This window comes from Apteryx rowi, unplaced genomic scaffold, assembly GCF_003343035.1.
Source record: "Apteryx rowi isolate R43461 unplaced genomic scaffold, aptRow1 scaffold_29, whole genome shotgun sequence".
Classification (NCBI taxonomy): domain Eukaryota; kingdom Metazoa; phylum Chordata; class Aves; order Apterygiformes; family Apterygidae; genus Apteryx; species Apteryx rowi.
This window is the reverse complement of record NW_020449307.1, coordinates 2,857,913-2,876,098: the sequence shown is the minus strand read 5'-3', so window position 1 is coordinate 2,876,098 and position 18,186 is coordinate 2,857,913. Positions and strand designations below refer to the sequence as shown.

Genomic DNA, 18,186 nt, shown 5'->3' with positions numbered 1-18,186 from the left:
GGAGATCAGAGAACTAGCACATGGAAGATTTATAGCTGAGTATATGATGTCCTCATTTCTTTACTTTTACTTGTTTTGAAAGATGGTAGAGGGACAGCTTAAAGACTTAGCATTGCAGCACGAGCATGTTCTTCCTATCCTTCAAAGGCAAGTGTGTATTTCATTATCAATCATTCACTGCCTTAAAATCCTTTATATTTTAAGTAAATTACTAGAAATGTTTACTTCGCAAACCAAAGTGTTGTAATTAAGAGATATGGATGCACATTTGCTAAATACTTGACTGAGACAACCTGCACCTAGATCGTAAACTAAAAATGCCTCAGATAAAAGACCTCTCATTCATGGTCAGTAGCTTTCTGAACAAGTCACTTTGGGAAAGACTTTGTCCAGAATCATTTTGTCATTACTCCTCTCCCCATGCCACTTCAGTAGCAGTCCAGTTGACTCAGTGGGACAAAAAAAGGTGGGAAGTAGACTAGAGCATGAAAGTTAAAAAATCAACCCCCCCCAAAGTATCCAATTACAAAATCATTGGAAGTATTAGTTTCACCCTCCTTTCATTTAAAAAATGAGCTAGTGGGCAAGGTCCAAACAAACTTAAATGTGGGCTGTTCAAAAAAAATCTGTCTGTGAATCAAGTTACTCCATGATTTTGACAATTATACATGCATGTTTACTTTTTCCAAGCAAATTCCTCCCCCCCCCCGACACCTCTCAGAGGGGAGGGAAGAGGAGGTTCTGGGTGTTCATTTTTCTAACTTCTGTAGCAAGATCTAAAATAATGCTTATTATAGCAGTTATGTTTCTATAATGAAATTCTGTCCCCTTACTAGAGAGCAAGTGGCTGCAGCCAAGAAAAGCTTTTCTTCAGTATTTTTGTTAGGAGAGAAGAGGAGGAATTAGTTGGCAGCTAGCAACAGAATTTGTTCTCATATTTTCCAGTCTACAGTAACTGGCAACAATTCCACTTGCTCTGTATCATCTGTTTGCTGGCCTTAATGACTATATAAGGCAACACTGCCTAAATTAATGGTTCTGAACATACTCATTTAATGAGTTTGCCAGTGTCTCGTATTTCTGAGTAATGCATGGAGTTTTGATGCTGCAAGAACTCTTTATATAAACTTTTTAAATATTAGATTTTATTGCTGTTATTGTGAAGAAGGGGATAGTCTTATCAGCTTACAAAATATGTCCAAATATGTGAGGGATTTTGAGAGAGAAATCTGCATTCTAATGTTTGAACTTCTTTTAAGTCTCTGTGTTTCAGTGCTAAAGAGATAAGTTAGCACTGTGTAATAGCCAGGATTTATAAGGTTTTTTGCATGACTTCTCCCTGTTTTAACATAATGTATATTGAACATATATTCTGGTTCTCTTTGGAACTGGAAGTGTAGTTATCTTTTACTGTAAGAACAAAATATCACATAGTAAGTTAATTATTTTGGTTTTGGTTCAGTTATTGAAGTGCATTATTTAGTGGCATACTTAATATTGAAAATATGTCCTCACACCACCCCTTTCTTTTTAAAAACAAATAAAAGAAAAGGCTGGGAAGTAGAATACCTTCAAGGAAAAGGAACTTTTTCAAAACTCCCATTTTTATATTCATGCTCTTGCCTCCCACCTTATTGCTGACTTGAGCACTGCTCTGCTCTCTACCCACTTTACCGATGAGTTCCATCCTGTGGTTGTAGTTTATTTGATATTGGTATAATTGCATTTAGTATGGGCTGTCTTTGAAAAATTTAGTACTGGATATGATTTTCAAGGTTATAAGTACTGAAGAAAATTAGATTCAAAAGGACTGCTTGCACCAAGAATATGCACTAGTGAAAAATGTCTGACAAAGACCGTAGCATAGAGTGATTGTGCAGAATGTAGAAGAATGTTGTTTGATTTGCTTTTAGTTGATCAAAAAAGCATTCAGAATATACGAGACTACAACTATCTGCTTCAGAACTTTTCAACCTCTTTTAAAGGGGTTTGTGGAACACCTGGATAAGTTCTGGAGCTTATGTGCTATTATAATAATACTGGCTGGGAATTAGTCTTGTTGCTCACAAAATGAAAATGATTTGTACTGTTACATTGTATACTTACAGTTAGCTATAACCTGAATTTTTGTAATTGTCGTGTTTGCTGGGTGGTGGGATGGTTTCAGGGTAGTTGAAGTAAAACTCAGCTGGTACTTCCAGAACACCCTCCTCTCCCTATGCCCTCCTCCTGTTCCATGTTATCCTGTCTCCCTTACACTAGTGCTGAAACTTCTGCTCCTGAAGAAAGCTGGTTCAGGGAGGTAAGGTGGCAGAATATTAAACACAGGGAGGAGAAGTGACTAGTTTACTGTCCTTTAGATGTCTTTTAGCATCTGTAGCTGCATCACTAACGAATCGGGAGAGTGTCAATACTAGTGTGAGGGTATGAACAGAAATGCACTGGTAGAAGGAAAAAAGGAAGTAGGAGATAGAAGGAATCGGCTTGGATTGTAGCTTTGACTATTTGACACTATGAAGAATGCAAAGATATATGGGGTTTTTATAAGACCACCTGTGATCTTTCACCTGGTCGCTCTGAATGCAAAAACTTTCCTGTTTCTTACCCTCACAACCACATATCTTATCTCTGTAGCTGTTTTCTCACTTAAATCTCTGGGCAGTTAAAACTGAAAAACCTGCTACTATTAAACATAGTTCCTGTGCAAAGATGCATCCTGTCCATCTGTGTTTCCTATAACAATGATGAAAACTATGAAATTTCTTCTTTCTGGAGTCTTGTGTAGTCAAGCTTTGTTTGAGAAACCTAGTTAAATGTTTACTGATTGCTGGGAAAATACACTGGAGAATGTTACTTGCTAAATTATTACAGTATGTCAGCAGTTTAGCAGTGTGTATGTTAATGGGCTGTGTTCTCGTAACACAGACAAATGTTACTGTATTGCTGCATGACCATTCACAAGTAATCGAGGAGGATGTGTTAGTCCACATCTTATAATAAATGTGTGAAGAAATGGAACTTATCCCTTGGAGTTCTGTCATTGCTCCCCATAGCAGAGCTAAAATTTGTCCTGCACAAATCTACTACTACCATATCTTGATTTACAGGAAATTGTGCATCAACATTTGAAAATCCTTTGTGGCTTTTCTTCTGAGAATTAGCAGTGCTTATGGCAGCCAAGTCAAGCCACAAGGTTGGCAGTGTTTAGAGTCTGCCTTTTGTGCTTCTATAAAATTCAGTAATGGTACTGTGTATTCTGTGTTCCAGCACATTTACATTCTTTTCACTCTGTAAAGGCATGTAGGATACTGAAAACACTGAACATGTGAAATGCTCATCAGATTTTTTTAGCCTATCTTATAGGCTGCAGGGATTTTTTTTTTTTTTTTTAAACTTTCTGTAACACATTCTCCTGAATATCACAAAACAAATAGATTTGGTGCAGGACTGAAGGCAGTAGTTAGTTCCACTTGCATGCCATGCAGCTCAGTTTATTTTTCTATTCTGTTCAGTCATCTGTGTTGTCATGGCTGTAAGTGTATATAGACAGCAGTCAAGCAGGTCTGTCTGCTATCTTCAGTGGCTTGTTATAGCAGAGAGTTTTAAAGGATCACTACTTGCTGGACTTTGCTTTTTTTAATTAAAAAAATAATAAATTGAAGTGTAAGTCACATCTTTAAAATGTTCTGTTTCTTGTATTTTAAGAAAAGGTGAATAAGTGTGTCTTTTCTATTTGTTATTTTGTATTCCTCATTTTTCTTCTTAGTTAAAATCCCAACTTTTCGGTCTGTTGACCTTCATACAGTTTTAAAGATTGTTCTATTACTGTTTGTTTAAATATATATGAACTTGAGAACTACTGTTTTATCTACTATTTCTGCATCCTAACAGTTGTTTTGTGTTGCATTTTGCTCATTAATGGAGTACCAGATTGAAGTAGAGCTTTGTGATTGCTGTGACATCTGCATGGTTATTGCTCCAACAGTGAATTTGAATAATTTGCTTTGCACATTATATGCTCCTGAATTTCTTCAGTCTCTTGACATGGAAAAAGTACTATGATAATCAGCAGAATCTTTTGCTTTGTTTTACCAGTTCTCTTTAATCATCTGGAAAAGTGATGGTAATAAGCACTGCATGTTACCAAATCTCTGTTGCTCTCACATATAAAGAATATCTGGGAACTTTCTATTTTCTGAAAGCAATCTCTCTGGAATAAGCTTTGGAAACTCTCCACCTTTCATGATGCTTCTGCCACTGTGCTGTGTAGGTGAATTTCAAAGTTTATGGTTTTGAGGGCTTTTTTAAAGCATGCTTTTAAATCTCAAATGCTGTGAAAAGAAATAGGGAAGGAAAGAAATAGTAAACAAAGAAAAACTTGGGAACGAGAGTATGGACTATTTCTGTTTCACACTGAAATGCACAGTTACTTCCATAATTTCAGTAATTCAGAGTTAGCTTGTGTTATCTTTGGCATATTAATTCAGAGGAACTAATGGTGAGTGCCCTGTCCTCCCCCCACAAATGCTGCATTTTCCCCCCTTCTACAAACTTAGAAGCATAGTTCACAATATGTGGATTTAAATTCTTTGCTGCTGATCATTTATCAAGTCTGTAGTTGATATTCATGCAAAGGTATCTAAAAACCTTATATCAGAATAGGAAGCATAGAGTTACAGTTCTTCAGTTAAGGATGACCAAATCTTGGAAGAAAACTACTACAAGGATTGATTGAAATTTTTATTCATATGGGATTTGCAAATTGAAGGCTGACCAGCTGGAATGAATTTGGCAGTCTTATCCTTAAACATCAACTTGAACGCTTATTTGACAGGAAGAGTTGAAAAATGCTGCTGTAACTTTCAGTGAGACATAATCCTTGTAAAATTTTTAAATGCAGCTGTTAGTATTTGATCTTTTTTCACATCTATATGGGCAAATACTCTTTACTAGGGAACTAGACATATCAAATGTCTTGCAGTGGAATTTAGCACTTCCCTTCTGTAGACACAGATTAAGCTGTGTTGTAAACATGCTATAGATGATGGTAATTTTTTTCCTGAAATCCTAGTCCTATTAAAATTGATGGGAAATGCCTTTTGACTTCAGTAGAGCCTGGATCTTAGTTAATATTCAGTATATAACACTACACTATCTTGTTTATAAATACCAGATCAAATTCAGTAAATACTTGGAAGTCATACCTTATACTAGGATTTCCACCACATAACATGATATGCAGCATGATTATAACATCATGTCCAGTCCTAGAGGAATGCTTGATTTGATAAATTCCAAAATTATATTAACCTGTGATGGAACCAAAAGTCAGCCAGGGTTCTGAGGTACCCCAAAACACTCTTAATCACTGAGTTTTATTTAAAAAAGAATAGATCAAGGTAGCTTTTAAAACAGAACTCAGGTCTAATGTTTGAGTTAGAATGAGCTAGTAAAGTTTGAAAACTATTTTTGAATATTTCTCTATTTGCGAGGCACAAGGACCCCCAAAAAGGAAAGGAGAAGGTGCTAGATCAACAGCCCTTGCTCTTTAGCTGCTCTCGCTCTCCTCAGACTTCCCACTGTCTGTTCTCATGTTAAAGTCTTATAGTTTGGTATTGCTTCTAATTCTCTGCCTGTCTCACCCTAAACACTCCTCTGCTGGGTAGGTTTGGCTGCTCTCGGGAGAGCTGTAATTTCGGCCTCTTAACTAGACGGTCCCCCAATCGGACATCCAGTAGCCCAGGACAGAGCAACTAGCAGTCTCTCTCCTTCCTTTCTGCTGTCCGGTTGTTCTTCTTTAAGAAAAGTATTCACATGTTAAAGTGCGAACAATTAAATAAAAGCCATACTTTTTCCCTGTGAACGCTTCATATCGATAGTCCTGTTTTGTGTGTTAGTAGTTCCAAGCTGTTTCTTTTACTGTATGTCGACGCCTGTATCAGCCTCCTGGCTCCACACCCCTCTGTCTGCCTTTGCCACTAGCTCAGGGCCAGCCCCAGTAAGCCCCAACAGGCTGTTTAGCGTGAGCTCGGTACCGGGCCGTGTTTGCTGCTACTGGCTTTGGGTAGGGGAATACGCTTCAGGGCTTTGTCAGCTACAGGAGCAAAGTCACTGTAGGCTGTGAGAACGTGTTTGTCGAATCTGCTTTAAGATATTCACAGTGTTGGACAATCACTGGTTCCTCACCTAAAGATTTTATATTCCTCTTCCTTTTCCCCAAAGTACATAATAAAGGATTTATAGGAGTAAGAAGGTTTTTGTTATGTGGCTTGGTATGAGTACACTTTAGAATGTGGTGCATTCGTTTTTGGTAAGACACAAAGTACTTGGTTTTCAAGGACAAACGGTTAATTTTTTTCACTGATGGGAGCAGAGAAAGAGTTGAAACAACTTTGACTAATATGACAGCACATACTAGCTAATTAGAAACTGTAACCAGCGTCTGAAATCCCTCTCCAGGCCAGTGAGCTGGCTGGGTAACAGTCTGTTTGTTTGCAAGGCATGGCACCTCTCTCGGTTGTAATGAGCTGAGGAAAGACACAGCACTTTCCAGCTACTGGCAGAGTTTCACTTGGTGACAGATTCTGAACACAGTCTTTCCAGTGCCCTGTTAGTTTGGCTGCAGAGAACCAGCTGGCATTCCTTAAATTTAGCTAAAGAAAGAGAATTATATATTGCTCAAAGTGGTGATGGAGAAGGAAATTACATTGTTAAACTATTTTTGACATTTATAGGTCAAGTTGGTGGCTTTTAAGTATGGAATTTCCTATATTCAGTATTTCATAAAATGATTCATCAGCTGGCAATCTTTTGTTTACTTCCTTTTTCTCCACTATAGGACACTTTTGTTTGAAAACTTGGTGATGTTGTTTTAACTTTCTATCAGAAATTAGAAGTCTGTTTCCCCTCCTGCAAGCTATGATATGATGATGTTCAAAATATGAAACGAAGACCCCTGTTATTTGGCCGACCGTGACTGGAAGGGCTCTAACTTGCGGATGAAGCAATACAGTAGATTTGACTACTTCTCTAGTTACTGTGAGCTTCACTGACATCAGTGCTAATTTCTATTCTAGATACAGCAGATACAAGCTTTTTGATCAGAACTTGGTGGTGTTTTTTGGAAAGCTGTTCTTTTCTTGCATTACAAAAGTTGTATTTTATTCTGGAGTCTGATTATGTTTGGAAGCCAAAAGTGCAGATCCGGAACAGCCTTTCTGAGAGGACTTCATGTGAAAGCAATACACAAAAAGGAGAAAATTTCTGTGTCACTAATCGCTATAAATTAAGATTAGAGAGTTTGTGGTACTGCAGTGGTGTCAGTTATATTTCCCGTTACTCCCGGTTCTTCCAGATAAACCTGGAAAGGAAGCCCTGTAGTGGGCAAATGTAGGAAAAAACGTACCTTCAAAGCCCAAATAGTTAAAAGTTTGATTTATGCCTGGAGTTTGAAGGCTCATATCCCTTCTAAAACATTTCATGGCTTAAGATTTATTTGCACAACTTTTCTTTTAATCCTGTAAAGTGCTTAGCCTTAGTAATGTTTCCTGACTTTCTTAGCTCCAACTTTGAATGGAAAAGCATTTAACGGTTCTGAAATTGAGCCCCTTCATTGTAACTATTCCCGTCCAATAAGAGGGTGAATGAAAGTTTCTGATATTATATGCACTAATTGTATTTCTTCTCTAAATGGCCACAGTAAATGGCAATAATTTTTCAGTTTCTTTGCACGATTATTTTTTCCATGCTCCGTGGCTTAATGGAGTCTAAACAGAGATGATAGGATGAACTTGGTTGTGTTGTCTGTGAGAAGAGGTGTGTAATAATACTCAAAGTATTGACAGTGAGGTCTTATCATTGCACTATATGCATTTGATATTCTACATTGCAACTTTTTAGAATGCTTTTTGGTCACACTAACTGAAAATCTTTCAGTTGTACTCAGTGATATCTCATTGGTAGGTGGTTCGTTGTTTTGTTCTGAGTTGCTGCAGTTAATACAAAAAACATTATGTTTCAGTCCAGTGTACGAGATATTTCTCAATGATGAATTTCAACATGCATTATATTTCTCAATTCATTTAATTTGGTTGAGTCTTTTTGAAGACAGTGAAGGATTCTGTAGTGTTAACAGTTGTACGCAATATGCCAAGCAGAAAGCCATAAGGGAGTACTGTAGGTGCTAGAAAAAAAGCACCACCGAAAAAAAATCAAAAGGAAATGCAAGTATTTTCTCATTTTCCATTTTTTCTGGAAATATCATTATGTAAAACCGCTAAATGAGTCATGCAGATATGAATGCTTTAGGGAACTTTTTTTGTTTTCAGATTTTTATGGTGTATATTCACTGTGTAATCCTCCTATGAATAAATAAAAAATTAGGAATCAATCATGTAATAAACAATAAATTTTAAACAGTACAAAATTCCATCTGCCAGAGTCCTACTACTCTACATAGATTTATAAGGTGTGATGTAATTTCAAAACTTTAAGTTAGGTTATTATCAAAATTATGCTGAGTGAGTGTTATCAGAACACAAGCACTGGTCTGAAAACACAACTTGCAGCTAGCCTTATCAGCTACTACCCATCTACTTGTATGTAAAATTACTTTAAACATTTGTGGGATTGCAGGATTGTGGAAGTAATACAAAGCCATAGTTATTCATGTTAAGTTGGGTTCTTCATACTGGTTTAAGAACTTTTTTCTTACTTTTTTTTCAGAGTAAGAATGAGCATGAGATTTAGGAGCATACAATGATCATTTACACAATTAACTTTCAGAGAACAATATGCTCAACTTAACTTTTTTTAAAATATAGATACAATTTGTGTATTCTAGCATATAGTTTGTGTTATTATAGAACTGTACAAATGAAACTTAGCTCATTTCATACCAATGTAAAATAGCTCCAAAGGTTTACAACAAATGACTTTGTAACAGTTTTTCCTTGCATTTAGAAATGAAAACCTGTCAGTTTTAAATTGATATTCATGTAGAAAAGAAGTCATAACACCCTTTAAAAAAAAAAAAAAAGACTTTAGCATAACGTACGAGTTATAGGTAAGTTTGCATCCACTTCTGGAACATATTACTGCCATTTAGCCTTGCTAGAAATTCCATAAATAGATATGCCTTCGCAGGCTGAGCCTCTCACCTACCTAAAGTGGAGCTCTTCCAATTCTGTTGTTAACTCTGCATTCCCTTGCTGAAAATGTTAATTACACTACTGTTTTCTTAATCTCTCTCATGCACAACTTCTAAGTGCTTGGCTGACAGCCTGACTCATAATTGATGAAGGCTTTGTATTCTAAGAGTAAAAATCTGAAGAAAGAAAGGCTGAATTCTGGTGTGAACACTGGCTCTTGAGCAAACTGGGCAAATGGTTTCAGCATTTTTGTTCAAAAATGAGACTGATTACCCAAGTCTCTTAACAGGCTTTTCTAAAATTCGGTGTTATTTAGAAGTATATGGAACATTCCTATGTACTATTGAACTTTCGGTATATTGGTTATTAGAATATGGATATGCAATCAAGTAACTGTGGTAAGTAGTGAGGTGAATTTCAGAGCACATTAGCTCCTCTGTATTACCTGCTCAAGTGCATGCTTTTTCTTGCAGTGTATATAAGGTGGGCTAGCCTTTTCCCATTAAAAACAATTCCTCCCCCCCCCCTTCTTTTTTTCTGCTGGTTCTCTGGTGGAAAGTGTGCAAAAACTAGTGTTAAGTTGCAATATTTTTAAAAAGATAATGAATAAAAAATGGCACTGAAGCCAATGATCATTCTTTCAACTAAACAGTGATGAAAATCTGCAGTCTCTGTACTGAGTAACAGGTTTTTAAGCTACCCAAACTGCAGCAAATCCTAATAGGAACTAACGATAATACTTATTACTTTTAAGATTCTGACAGTGTGGTCTCAGATATGAAAAAAGGATATGAACGAGTAAACTAGGCTCAATTCATTTGCCTAGACATAGGCATCTAGTGTGATTCTGTATAGTATCTGAGACTGACAGATGAGAGGCAGGACCTCTGAACTTTTGGAGACAGCTGGATGGGATTCTCCCATGATGGCGAAGGCTGGAAGCTTTCTGACACCAGAAGGATGGCTCCTGCTCCACCTGCAGATTTGCAACTCCAGAATAGATTCAGTGCCCACATAGCAGATGAGGGGCTGGGAGCTTTGTCAAACAGTGTTTGAACTGGCAGATCCTGAGCCACACAGCAGCACCTGGAGGAAGCAGCAAGTGACAGTAGTGAGTTACTCCCTGCTGCAGGGGATGGACGGTCCCCATCTGCTGTCCTGACCCGTCATCTAGGGAGATTTGCTGCTTGTCTGGGTCTCGAATTTGGGACTTTGGAAACACTGCTAAAGCTTCTTCAGGCCTCAGTTTACTACTCCTACTCTCTTCCACGTGGGCAGCAGTGATACTGCCAGGGAGATCTGGAACATATCAGGTGCAACTATGTGGCTCTGGGGCTGATGGTCAAGGGTATGGTGGCTCAGGTGATGTTCTCTCCAGTCCTGACACAAAACAGGGGTGAAGTGGGGTCACCTCAAGCGTATGCACATAAATAAGGAAATACTTACAGGACATTATGGGAAAAGCTCTCCTACCTTTTCTGGAAAATCAGCATGAGTGAGTGCATATCTGAAGTGCCTGTATGCTAATGCATGCAGCATGGGAACAAATATTGGGATTGGAGGTCTGCATACAGTTGCAGGGCTACAATCTTAATGGGATCACAGAGATGTGGTGGAATAGCTCACACAACTAGAGTGCTGCAATGGATGGATATAGGCTTTTTAGGAGAGGCAGGCGAGGAGGGGGAGTTGCCCTTTAAGAGAGCAGTAGGTATGCATGGAGCTCTGCCTTGGGATGTACGGTGAGCCAGCTGAGAGTTTGTCAGTCAGGATTAGCAGGCAGACCAACAAGGCAGTGTTGTTGTGGATGTCTGCTACAGACTGCCTGCTCAGGAAGAAGTAGATGAGGCCTTCTTCTGACAACTGGAAGAAACCCCATGTTCACAGGCCCCCTGGCCCTCATGGGGGACTTTAATGGAGGGACAGCACAGCAGGGCGCAAGCAGTCCAGGTTTCTGGAGTGCATTGACAGTTTCCTGATACAGGTGATTGAGAAGCTCATGAGGAGGAGTGCTCTGCTGGACCTCATACTTGCAGAGAAGGAGGAAGTGGTGGAAGATATGTATGTTTGGGGCAGCTTTGACTGCAGTGACCATGAGATGGTGTAGTTCAGGATCCTGTGAGGAGGGAGCAGGGCAAAAAGGAGGATCACAACCCTGGACTTCAGGAGAGCAGACTTCATCCTGTTCAGAGACCTGCTTGGAAGAATCCCATGGGATAGAATCCTAGAAGGAAGAAGGATCTAAGAGAGATTGTTTGATTTTCAAGGGTCATCTCCTCCAAGCTCAAGAAAAATCTGTCCTCATGAGCTTGATTTCCTAATCAAGCAAAGGTGGCAGGAGGCCTGCATGGCTGAACAAGAATCTCTTGGCAAAACTCAAATATAAAAAGGAAGCATACAACAGTTGGAAGCAGCGTCAGGTGACCCAGGAGGAATATAGAGAAGTATCTGTGCGTGTAAGGATGGGATCAGGAAAGCCAAAGCCTACCTGGAGGTGAATAGTTGAATATGGTGAGGAATGTTAAGGGTAACAAGAAGGGCTTCTACAGGAGCATCAGCAGCAAAAGCAAAACTAGGGAAAGTATGGGTCTGCTGCTGGGGGCAGGGGACTTGGTGACRAAGGACATGGAAAATGTCAAGATATTTGATGCCTTCTTTGCCTTGGTCCATGGCTGTCTTTCATTTTGGAATATGCAGTTATTAAATCATAATACTATACCATAGAAGAAAGGGTAATGAGTATCTGTAATTATCTCTTCCTTGATTTTTCTGCTTAATTGCCTGTTAAAGTTAGGCTAGGTGCTTCCTAGATAAAGCTGTTGAAATATTTGACCACTACTACAAAAGCACATTAAGTAACAGTGCTCCTTATGTAAGCACATGTATTATGTGTTATCTTTAGCCTAAGTATTCACAAAGGAAATCACTAATTAAACTATTAATAGATCTTTATAAAGAATGGTATGTGCTAGTTTTTAAATAGAAAATGTATGAAGAGTGATTCCTCTTGCGTTTTTGTATAAAGTTGCAACATAGCTGCTTCTAGAAATCTTTTGTTTCAATGTTTAACTGAACCCCCATGATTAGTTTCTCAACTGACAAATCTCAAAATCCTTTTATCATTTTCTTTCATGCAGTCATTCTTAGATAGGGTTAGTTGGATTTGGAAGGGTCCTATTATTTGGGTGGGTTTGGATTTGTTTGCTGCTTAATATTGTTCAGTTACCTCGTATGCAATTAATAGAATGTTTTTAATGAAAAAGGAGACATGGAAATATTCTAATACTTTTCGTATTTAGAATCAGAGGATTGTAGAACTGAAAAGGACATCAGAAATCAGTCGTTAACACTAACAGCACTGAAACAGAATAAGTACGTTTATAGCATTGTAATAGCAGGATGTCAAACCTTCTCTAAAGATTTTCAGTGAAGGAAGTATGTACGATATAGCAATGAGCTGTCACTATTAATCCCTATAAATTATTTCTGAGGATTTTTCTCACTTCAGTATCTAATCTTATTGATACTTTTCTTCTCTACCCCATTAATGGTAGAATGGTTTTTTGTCTCACTGAAAGTTTCCTATGTATTTGCAAACTGATTTAGGTCTTCCTTCCATCTTCCTCTCAAACCCAGTCCTTCATTCTTTCCCTGTTGATCATGTCTTCTAGGACTCTGGTAGTTTTTCCACTCTCAAATGGAGTTCCTCATTGGTCCACGTTTCCTAATGTGTGGCACTGGAAACCATGCTGTGCCCCTGCTGGAGCATTATCATTATGGACTAGAATGGAAGGATTGCTTCATTTATCTGACAGGCTATATTCCTCCTGCTTACTGCTCCCGGTTTGCCTCTTTGGCTAGCGCATGGCACCATTTACTGCAGTTTAGCTTCTAATCCCCCAGAGCCTTTTCTGCAGAGCTACTGCCTAGTCTGTTGTTTTCTCTCCTGCATTTGTACAGCTGATTAATCTTTCATTTGTCCCCCTTGAATATCACCCTGTTTTGTAGTACTTTCTTTGTTTTGCTACAGTTATCAAGATTTCTTCAATTCTTTCCCTGTCCCCCAGTGTGCTCCGCGATACCTCTCTGCATGGTGGTGTCTCTATTCTGTTATATACCTCATTAATGAAAATAATGAATAGGACATCACCCAGGATGGCTCTCTACAGAATTCCATCCTGCGACAGTGAGCCATTGATAACTATCGCCTGCGACTTTTGCAAGAAAATTCTACTCTTACGTTAATCAAGATTGCACTTTTTTTTTAGAGTGCTTCTGAGAATTGAAGAGGAAAGGTCAGAAGCCTTAATCAAGCTAGATGCTGTCTAATTTTTCCCCATCTAATGTCCAGTTATTCTGTTACACAAGGATATTAGATTAGTTTATTCTGATTTATTTGCAAATTCATGTTGGTGACTGTTCATTTAGAAATATTTTTCCCAAAAGCAGGACTGCATTTTACAGTTTGGTGTTGGTTGTATGTGGTAAGTACTGCATACATGTGTATGCAGCTATGTGTATGAGTGTGTATATGTGTATATGTGGGTGTATAAATATGTGTACGTGTACATGTACATATACATAAAAGGTGGGTAAGAGGATGTGGGTTTGGGTTTTTTTTTCCTCCTGGCTTAAAAGCCATGGTTAAAATTGTTTGGAATGTAAGAAATTTTGTTTTCCTGTCTAAAAAAAAATCCTGGAAATGGATCAAAATCCATGGTGATCAGTTTTGTTTTCTCAGTACTGGGAATTCTAAGTTAATTTTCACTTTTTTCCTGTAACTCACAGCTTTTGGAAATTAACTGGACTGGACTGACCAATCTTCTGGATGTTCCAGGGCTGAAGTGAGTATATGTAAAACTATCTGAATTTTTTTTTTTTTTTCAAAAAATAAAACCCAGAAAATCTGAAGATCATCAGCTGTATGTACAGCTAAATGCTTTTAGGTTAAATGACTTGGGACACTTACCTCTTAATTTAGAATGATATGAAATTGCAGAATATGGAAAACATAGTAATTATAAAACGTGTATAAGAAAAAGAAGTATATCTAGTAGATCTTGCTAAAATAATTTAAAAAGATAATTTTTAATTTGCTTTTTTAGTGGTCCTAGCCTTCCCAGATTACCAGAATCTTGTGGATTTCCCATCTGCCTATCTCACAGAACACCAGAAAGACAAATAACCTTATTTTTCTTGCCAGTGGGTTCACAGCATCTTAGTGTATGGCTTTGTATGCATATAAATGTCCAGTTAGTTGTGTAAAGGTAGTAAGAAATACCCTAAGGCAGAATCAAATTAAATAGGTTTTCTAAACTTTTTTCTGAGTATTTCTTTCAAAACTTTCATTTTTTAGGTGATAATCAGATAAAGTAGTGAAAATATTGACTATTTATAGCTAGAAGAAAATGCTTGGTCATGATTCAGAACTTTTTGAAAGAGTAAATGATTAAAAAAGAAACAAATGAAAATAAAAAAGTAGAAGAAGAGAAAGCCAAGTTGTTTTGTACCATTGCAATCCTGATGAGCTCAAAGCCAGAATTATAACTTGAAATTTATGAATGTAGTAGTTACCCAGGGGCTTTTTAATATTAAGAAAATGGCTAATGGGCTAATAAATGGGTTTGATGTACACGTGGATTTTGTGACTAGCCTTTTTATTTGATCCAGACTTTCGAGAGTTAACCAATTCCAGAACTGTTTTCTATTGTTTGAAAGCAAGAGTTTGAATTTAGGAATTAGGAATCCTTTAGTCATGCTAAATGGTATGACTAAAACAATTTTTGCTTTGCTCAGACATTTGAAGCCGTTCTATGAAATCCCAGCTGAACAGGTTGAAATTAGAACTTGTATTAAGTAGGTTAATGGCTGCCAAAATTGCTTATGTTTCAAGCCTGGTTAAGACTGAGGAAAGAAGTTTTCTTCATGAGTGAGAAAATGGTTTCCAAAATACAGCTCCTGAGTAATAATTTGCTATTTTGAGGTAACACTAATAAACTTAAGTACTAAATGTAAATTTACTAGGCTTCTGAGATTCATATCCTACATATTTGCATGACTGGAAAACAAAAACCTCAAATGTAAACAAAGTCTTGTTAAATATCTCAAGTTTATGGTTTCCAGAGCAACCAGGCTTGGCCACATATGCATATAATAGCTGCAATCTAGACGGTATAGTTCCTATGGTAACTGTAACTGAGGTAACTCATGTTCTGCCTTGCCAGTAAATTTCTTCAGAGCTGTATTTTTCTTGACTTTAAAGATAGGTTGTAGATTTTCATATGACAGTCTGACATACTGTAGTTGTTATAAGCAACGATGAACATGAGTGCTGTGGACACAGGTACCTCTTTAGTCCTACAGCTGTTGGCTACATGCTAAACTGCTCATTTGTTCTCTCTTTGCAAATGACTTCTGCCAAATAAATTTCTTCTGCTGGAAGCTTCCCTGTCAGCTGTTAACAGCTTCCATTGCCCTTTCTTTATGACTCCACTAGGAAAAGGACACAAAAACAATTCATAGGAGGAGTGGCATTAAAATCTGAATGTGAAAGGAGGCAGCAAGAAGCCTCATGTGCTGTCAGGAGGGGTTTTGGATGACTGGAAGATGAGTTCTGTTATGGTTAGTTGGGATATAGTGAAAGTACTTTCTGCAGTCCGAGATGTGCTGTCTCTGCAGGGCGAAGAGAAGAAAATGCAGGAAAAGATATAGGTGCTATGCTATCACTAAAAATTAGTAAGTGTTGCTAAATGTAAATAGAGAGCAATGCAACTGAGCTGGTAACCGCCAGTTATTTTTCCACAAGAGAACTGAGCTTTTGAAGTCATTTGCTAGAATGAACTATCTAAAGCATTTCACATTTCTCTAATATTCCTGAACTGAAAAAATAATTGTTCTGTTATCACAACTAAGAACCAAAGATTTAAGAGTTTTTAGGATGTTAAGAAAAACAGTTGATTATCAATGATGCATCCAACTAAGGGTTTGAATTGATACTACTTCCTGTATTGCTTGATCAGTGGTTTCCGTCTCTTTGTATTCCATAGATTATTCTTAGTTTTCTAAATAATAAAAACATTGTCATTTTGCCTTGTACTGATAAAGAATCCTTTTCAACTGGTAGCATTCCAGTTGGCTAATATGTGGTAGAGGTATTAGATAAGTTTTGTTACCTTTTAAAGGGGCATGTAATTTTAGAGTTCATTTAATTCATAACTTATGAACTTCAGTATTCTTTTTCAGCTCCCCATTTTTAAAAACTGAATATCTGCTTCCTCATATATGAGCCCCGTTTCTTTCTGAAAAACTCCATCATGCCCGTTCATTCATTTAGATTAATTTCTCAGATGTTTTAATGAAATTCAAGTCTTTCTGTTGGGATAAAATTGTGAGAGTGACCTTCTGAATCATAGAACTGGGGTTTGGTCCTAACATAGATGATCGTGAATCTTAAAAATGACTGAGCTATGTTATCCTTCAGGCAGTTTCTTTCTCTTATTTAAGGAAATTTCTTGTAGTTCTCCATTTGAATATGAATTAATATCTCTGAACTTTTTGCCAGGTCTAGGATAGATTTATTTATGCCTATACCTTACTTCATAACACATGTGATCTTAATTAAATACTAAGGAAGGGCCTGATAACCTTTCCTTCAAAGTAGCTATGGCATAGTTGCCTCTGCTCTTATTTGCTGTTGTCTGACCTAGGTCAGATAGTTTTATCTATTAATTGTCCTTTCTTCAAGTATATGCTTTGCTGAACATAAAGACAAAGCTCTCTCTTCTTGCCAGGCAGGGAAGTTAACAAAAGCTGGAACAGAACAAATAGATCTGATATCTGAAGGCCTAACATCTGCTGGAGTTGTGTCATCAGACTTGTATTTTGAAAAGCTCTTCCTGCAACGTATGCTTGTTGCTCTTGTAGTTACCATCACCTCAGCTCTTTTTCCTCTTAATGTTAAAAGTGCTTGAGATGTTTATCTTAACCTTTTATCTCAAGTCTAATAAAAGGTAGGAGCTAATTTCTTGGCCCATTTTACAGAATGTTTAGCACTTGTAAGTTCAAAACTTGAAGTTTAGCAAAACTGAATTGAGAAAGATTGAAAAGCGACGTGTTACAATGATGACTAAAGGAAGCTACTTATTTTCACAGAATATAATTACCTCGTGGTATTAGTTGCCTTAGGAAACTATACATTTGTGGGATTTCAGTGTTCATTTATAATAAAAACATTTGTGAATGTAACTGGATAAACTTAGCAAAAAAGGAAGGGGAATGAACACTCCTGTTTTAGGACATATATGAATGAACGCTCAGGATTTGAGAGGAAATATTTCCTCTGAGCAATATATTAGCCTAATTGTCCACTGTAGTCTCTTTCAGAGTAAAAATACAGGTCTGAATAGACCTGTACATTGATCTTCATGCAACCTTGAGTTTCCTCTGTTCTAGTGTATTGGATGCCATTAAAAAGTCAACCATGTTCTATCATATAATCATAGTTTCTCTAGGTTTACAGTTGAAGTGATGAAGAAAACTGATGTCACAGATATAATAGGTGCAGTGACCAGTCTGCAATTGATTTTTCATGGCAACCACTGCCAGAAAAAATACACCTTTTTGTATAACCTAAAGATTTGTAAGCAAATAAATGAAGCAGCACTGTTACAGCCACATAATTCAATGTGGAGGGACCACCTGCTTTTCCTAGTTATACGAACTGGCCAAACAAGGTATTACCTCTTCCAGCAAACCTTGCTTTTGGTGGTTGTATCAGTAGTATTGTTTTTTTTCCCAGTCAGGATTAATGTTATGTTTTGAGGACAGTAGCCTGTTTTCTTATGTTCTGGATTTACCATTCTTTTCTTCTTGTAGTAATAAATATAATGAATCTAGTTTTGTTATAATTTAGCAATGAGAAGCTTAGAAGGGTAAATATTTGAGGTTAACTGGTAATATTCCACCCATTACAGTTCAGCCTGTAATCACAGGTTCTTGTTGTTGTCTTACCATTAAGCATTTATTTTGCTGTGTTTTA

At 37.3% G+C, this 18,186-nt stretch overlaps 1 protein-coding gene across 5 annotated transcripts in view; it reads left to right on the top strand.

Annotated features, from left to right (window-relative positions):
- The window catches only part of ESYT2 (extended synaptotagmin 2), a 65,705-nt gene that overhangs the window by 16,630 nt on the left and 30,889 nt on the right, over positions 1 to 18,186 (top strand). For all 5 annotated transcript variants that reach the window (XM_026069233.1, XM_026069232.1, XM_026069231.1 and 2 more), the window contains one exon: positions 13,938 to 13,993. In XM_026069233.1, the coding sequence (XP_025925018.1) occupies positions 13,938 to 13,993 (56 nt within the window). The remainder of the gene's footprint in view (positions 1 to 13,937; positions 13,994 to 18,186) is intronic.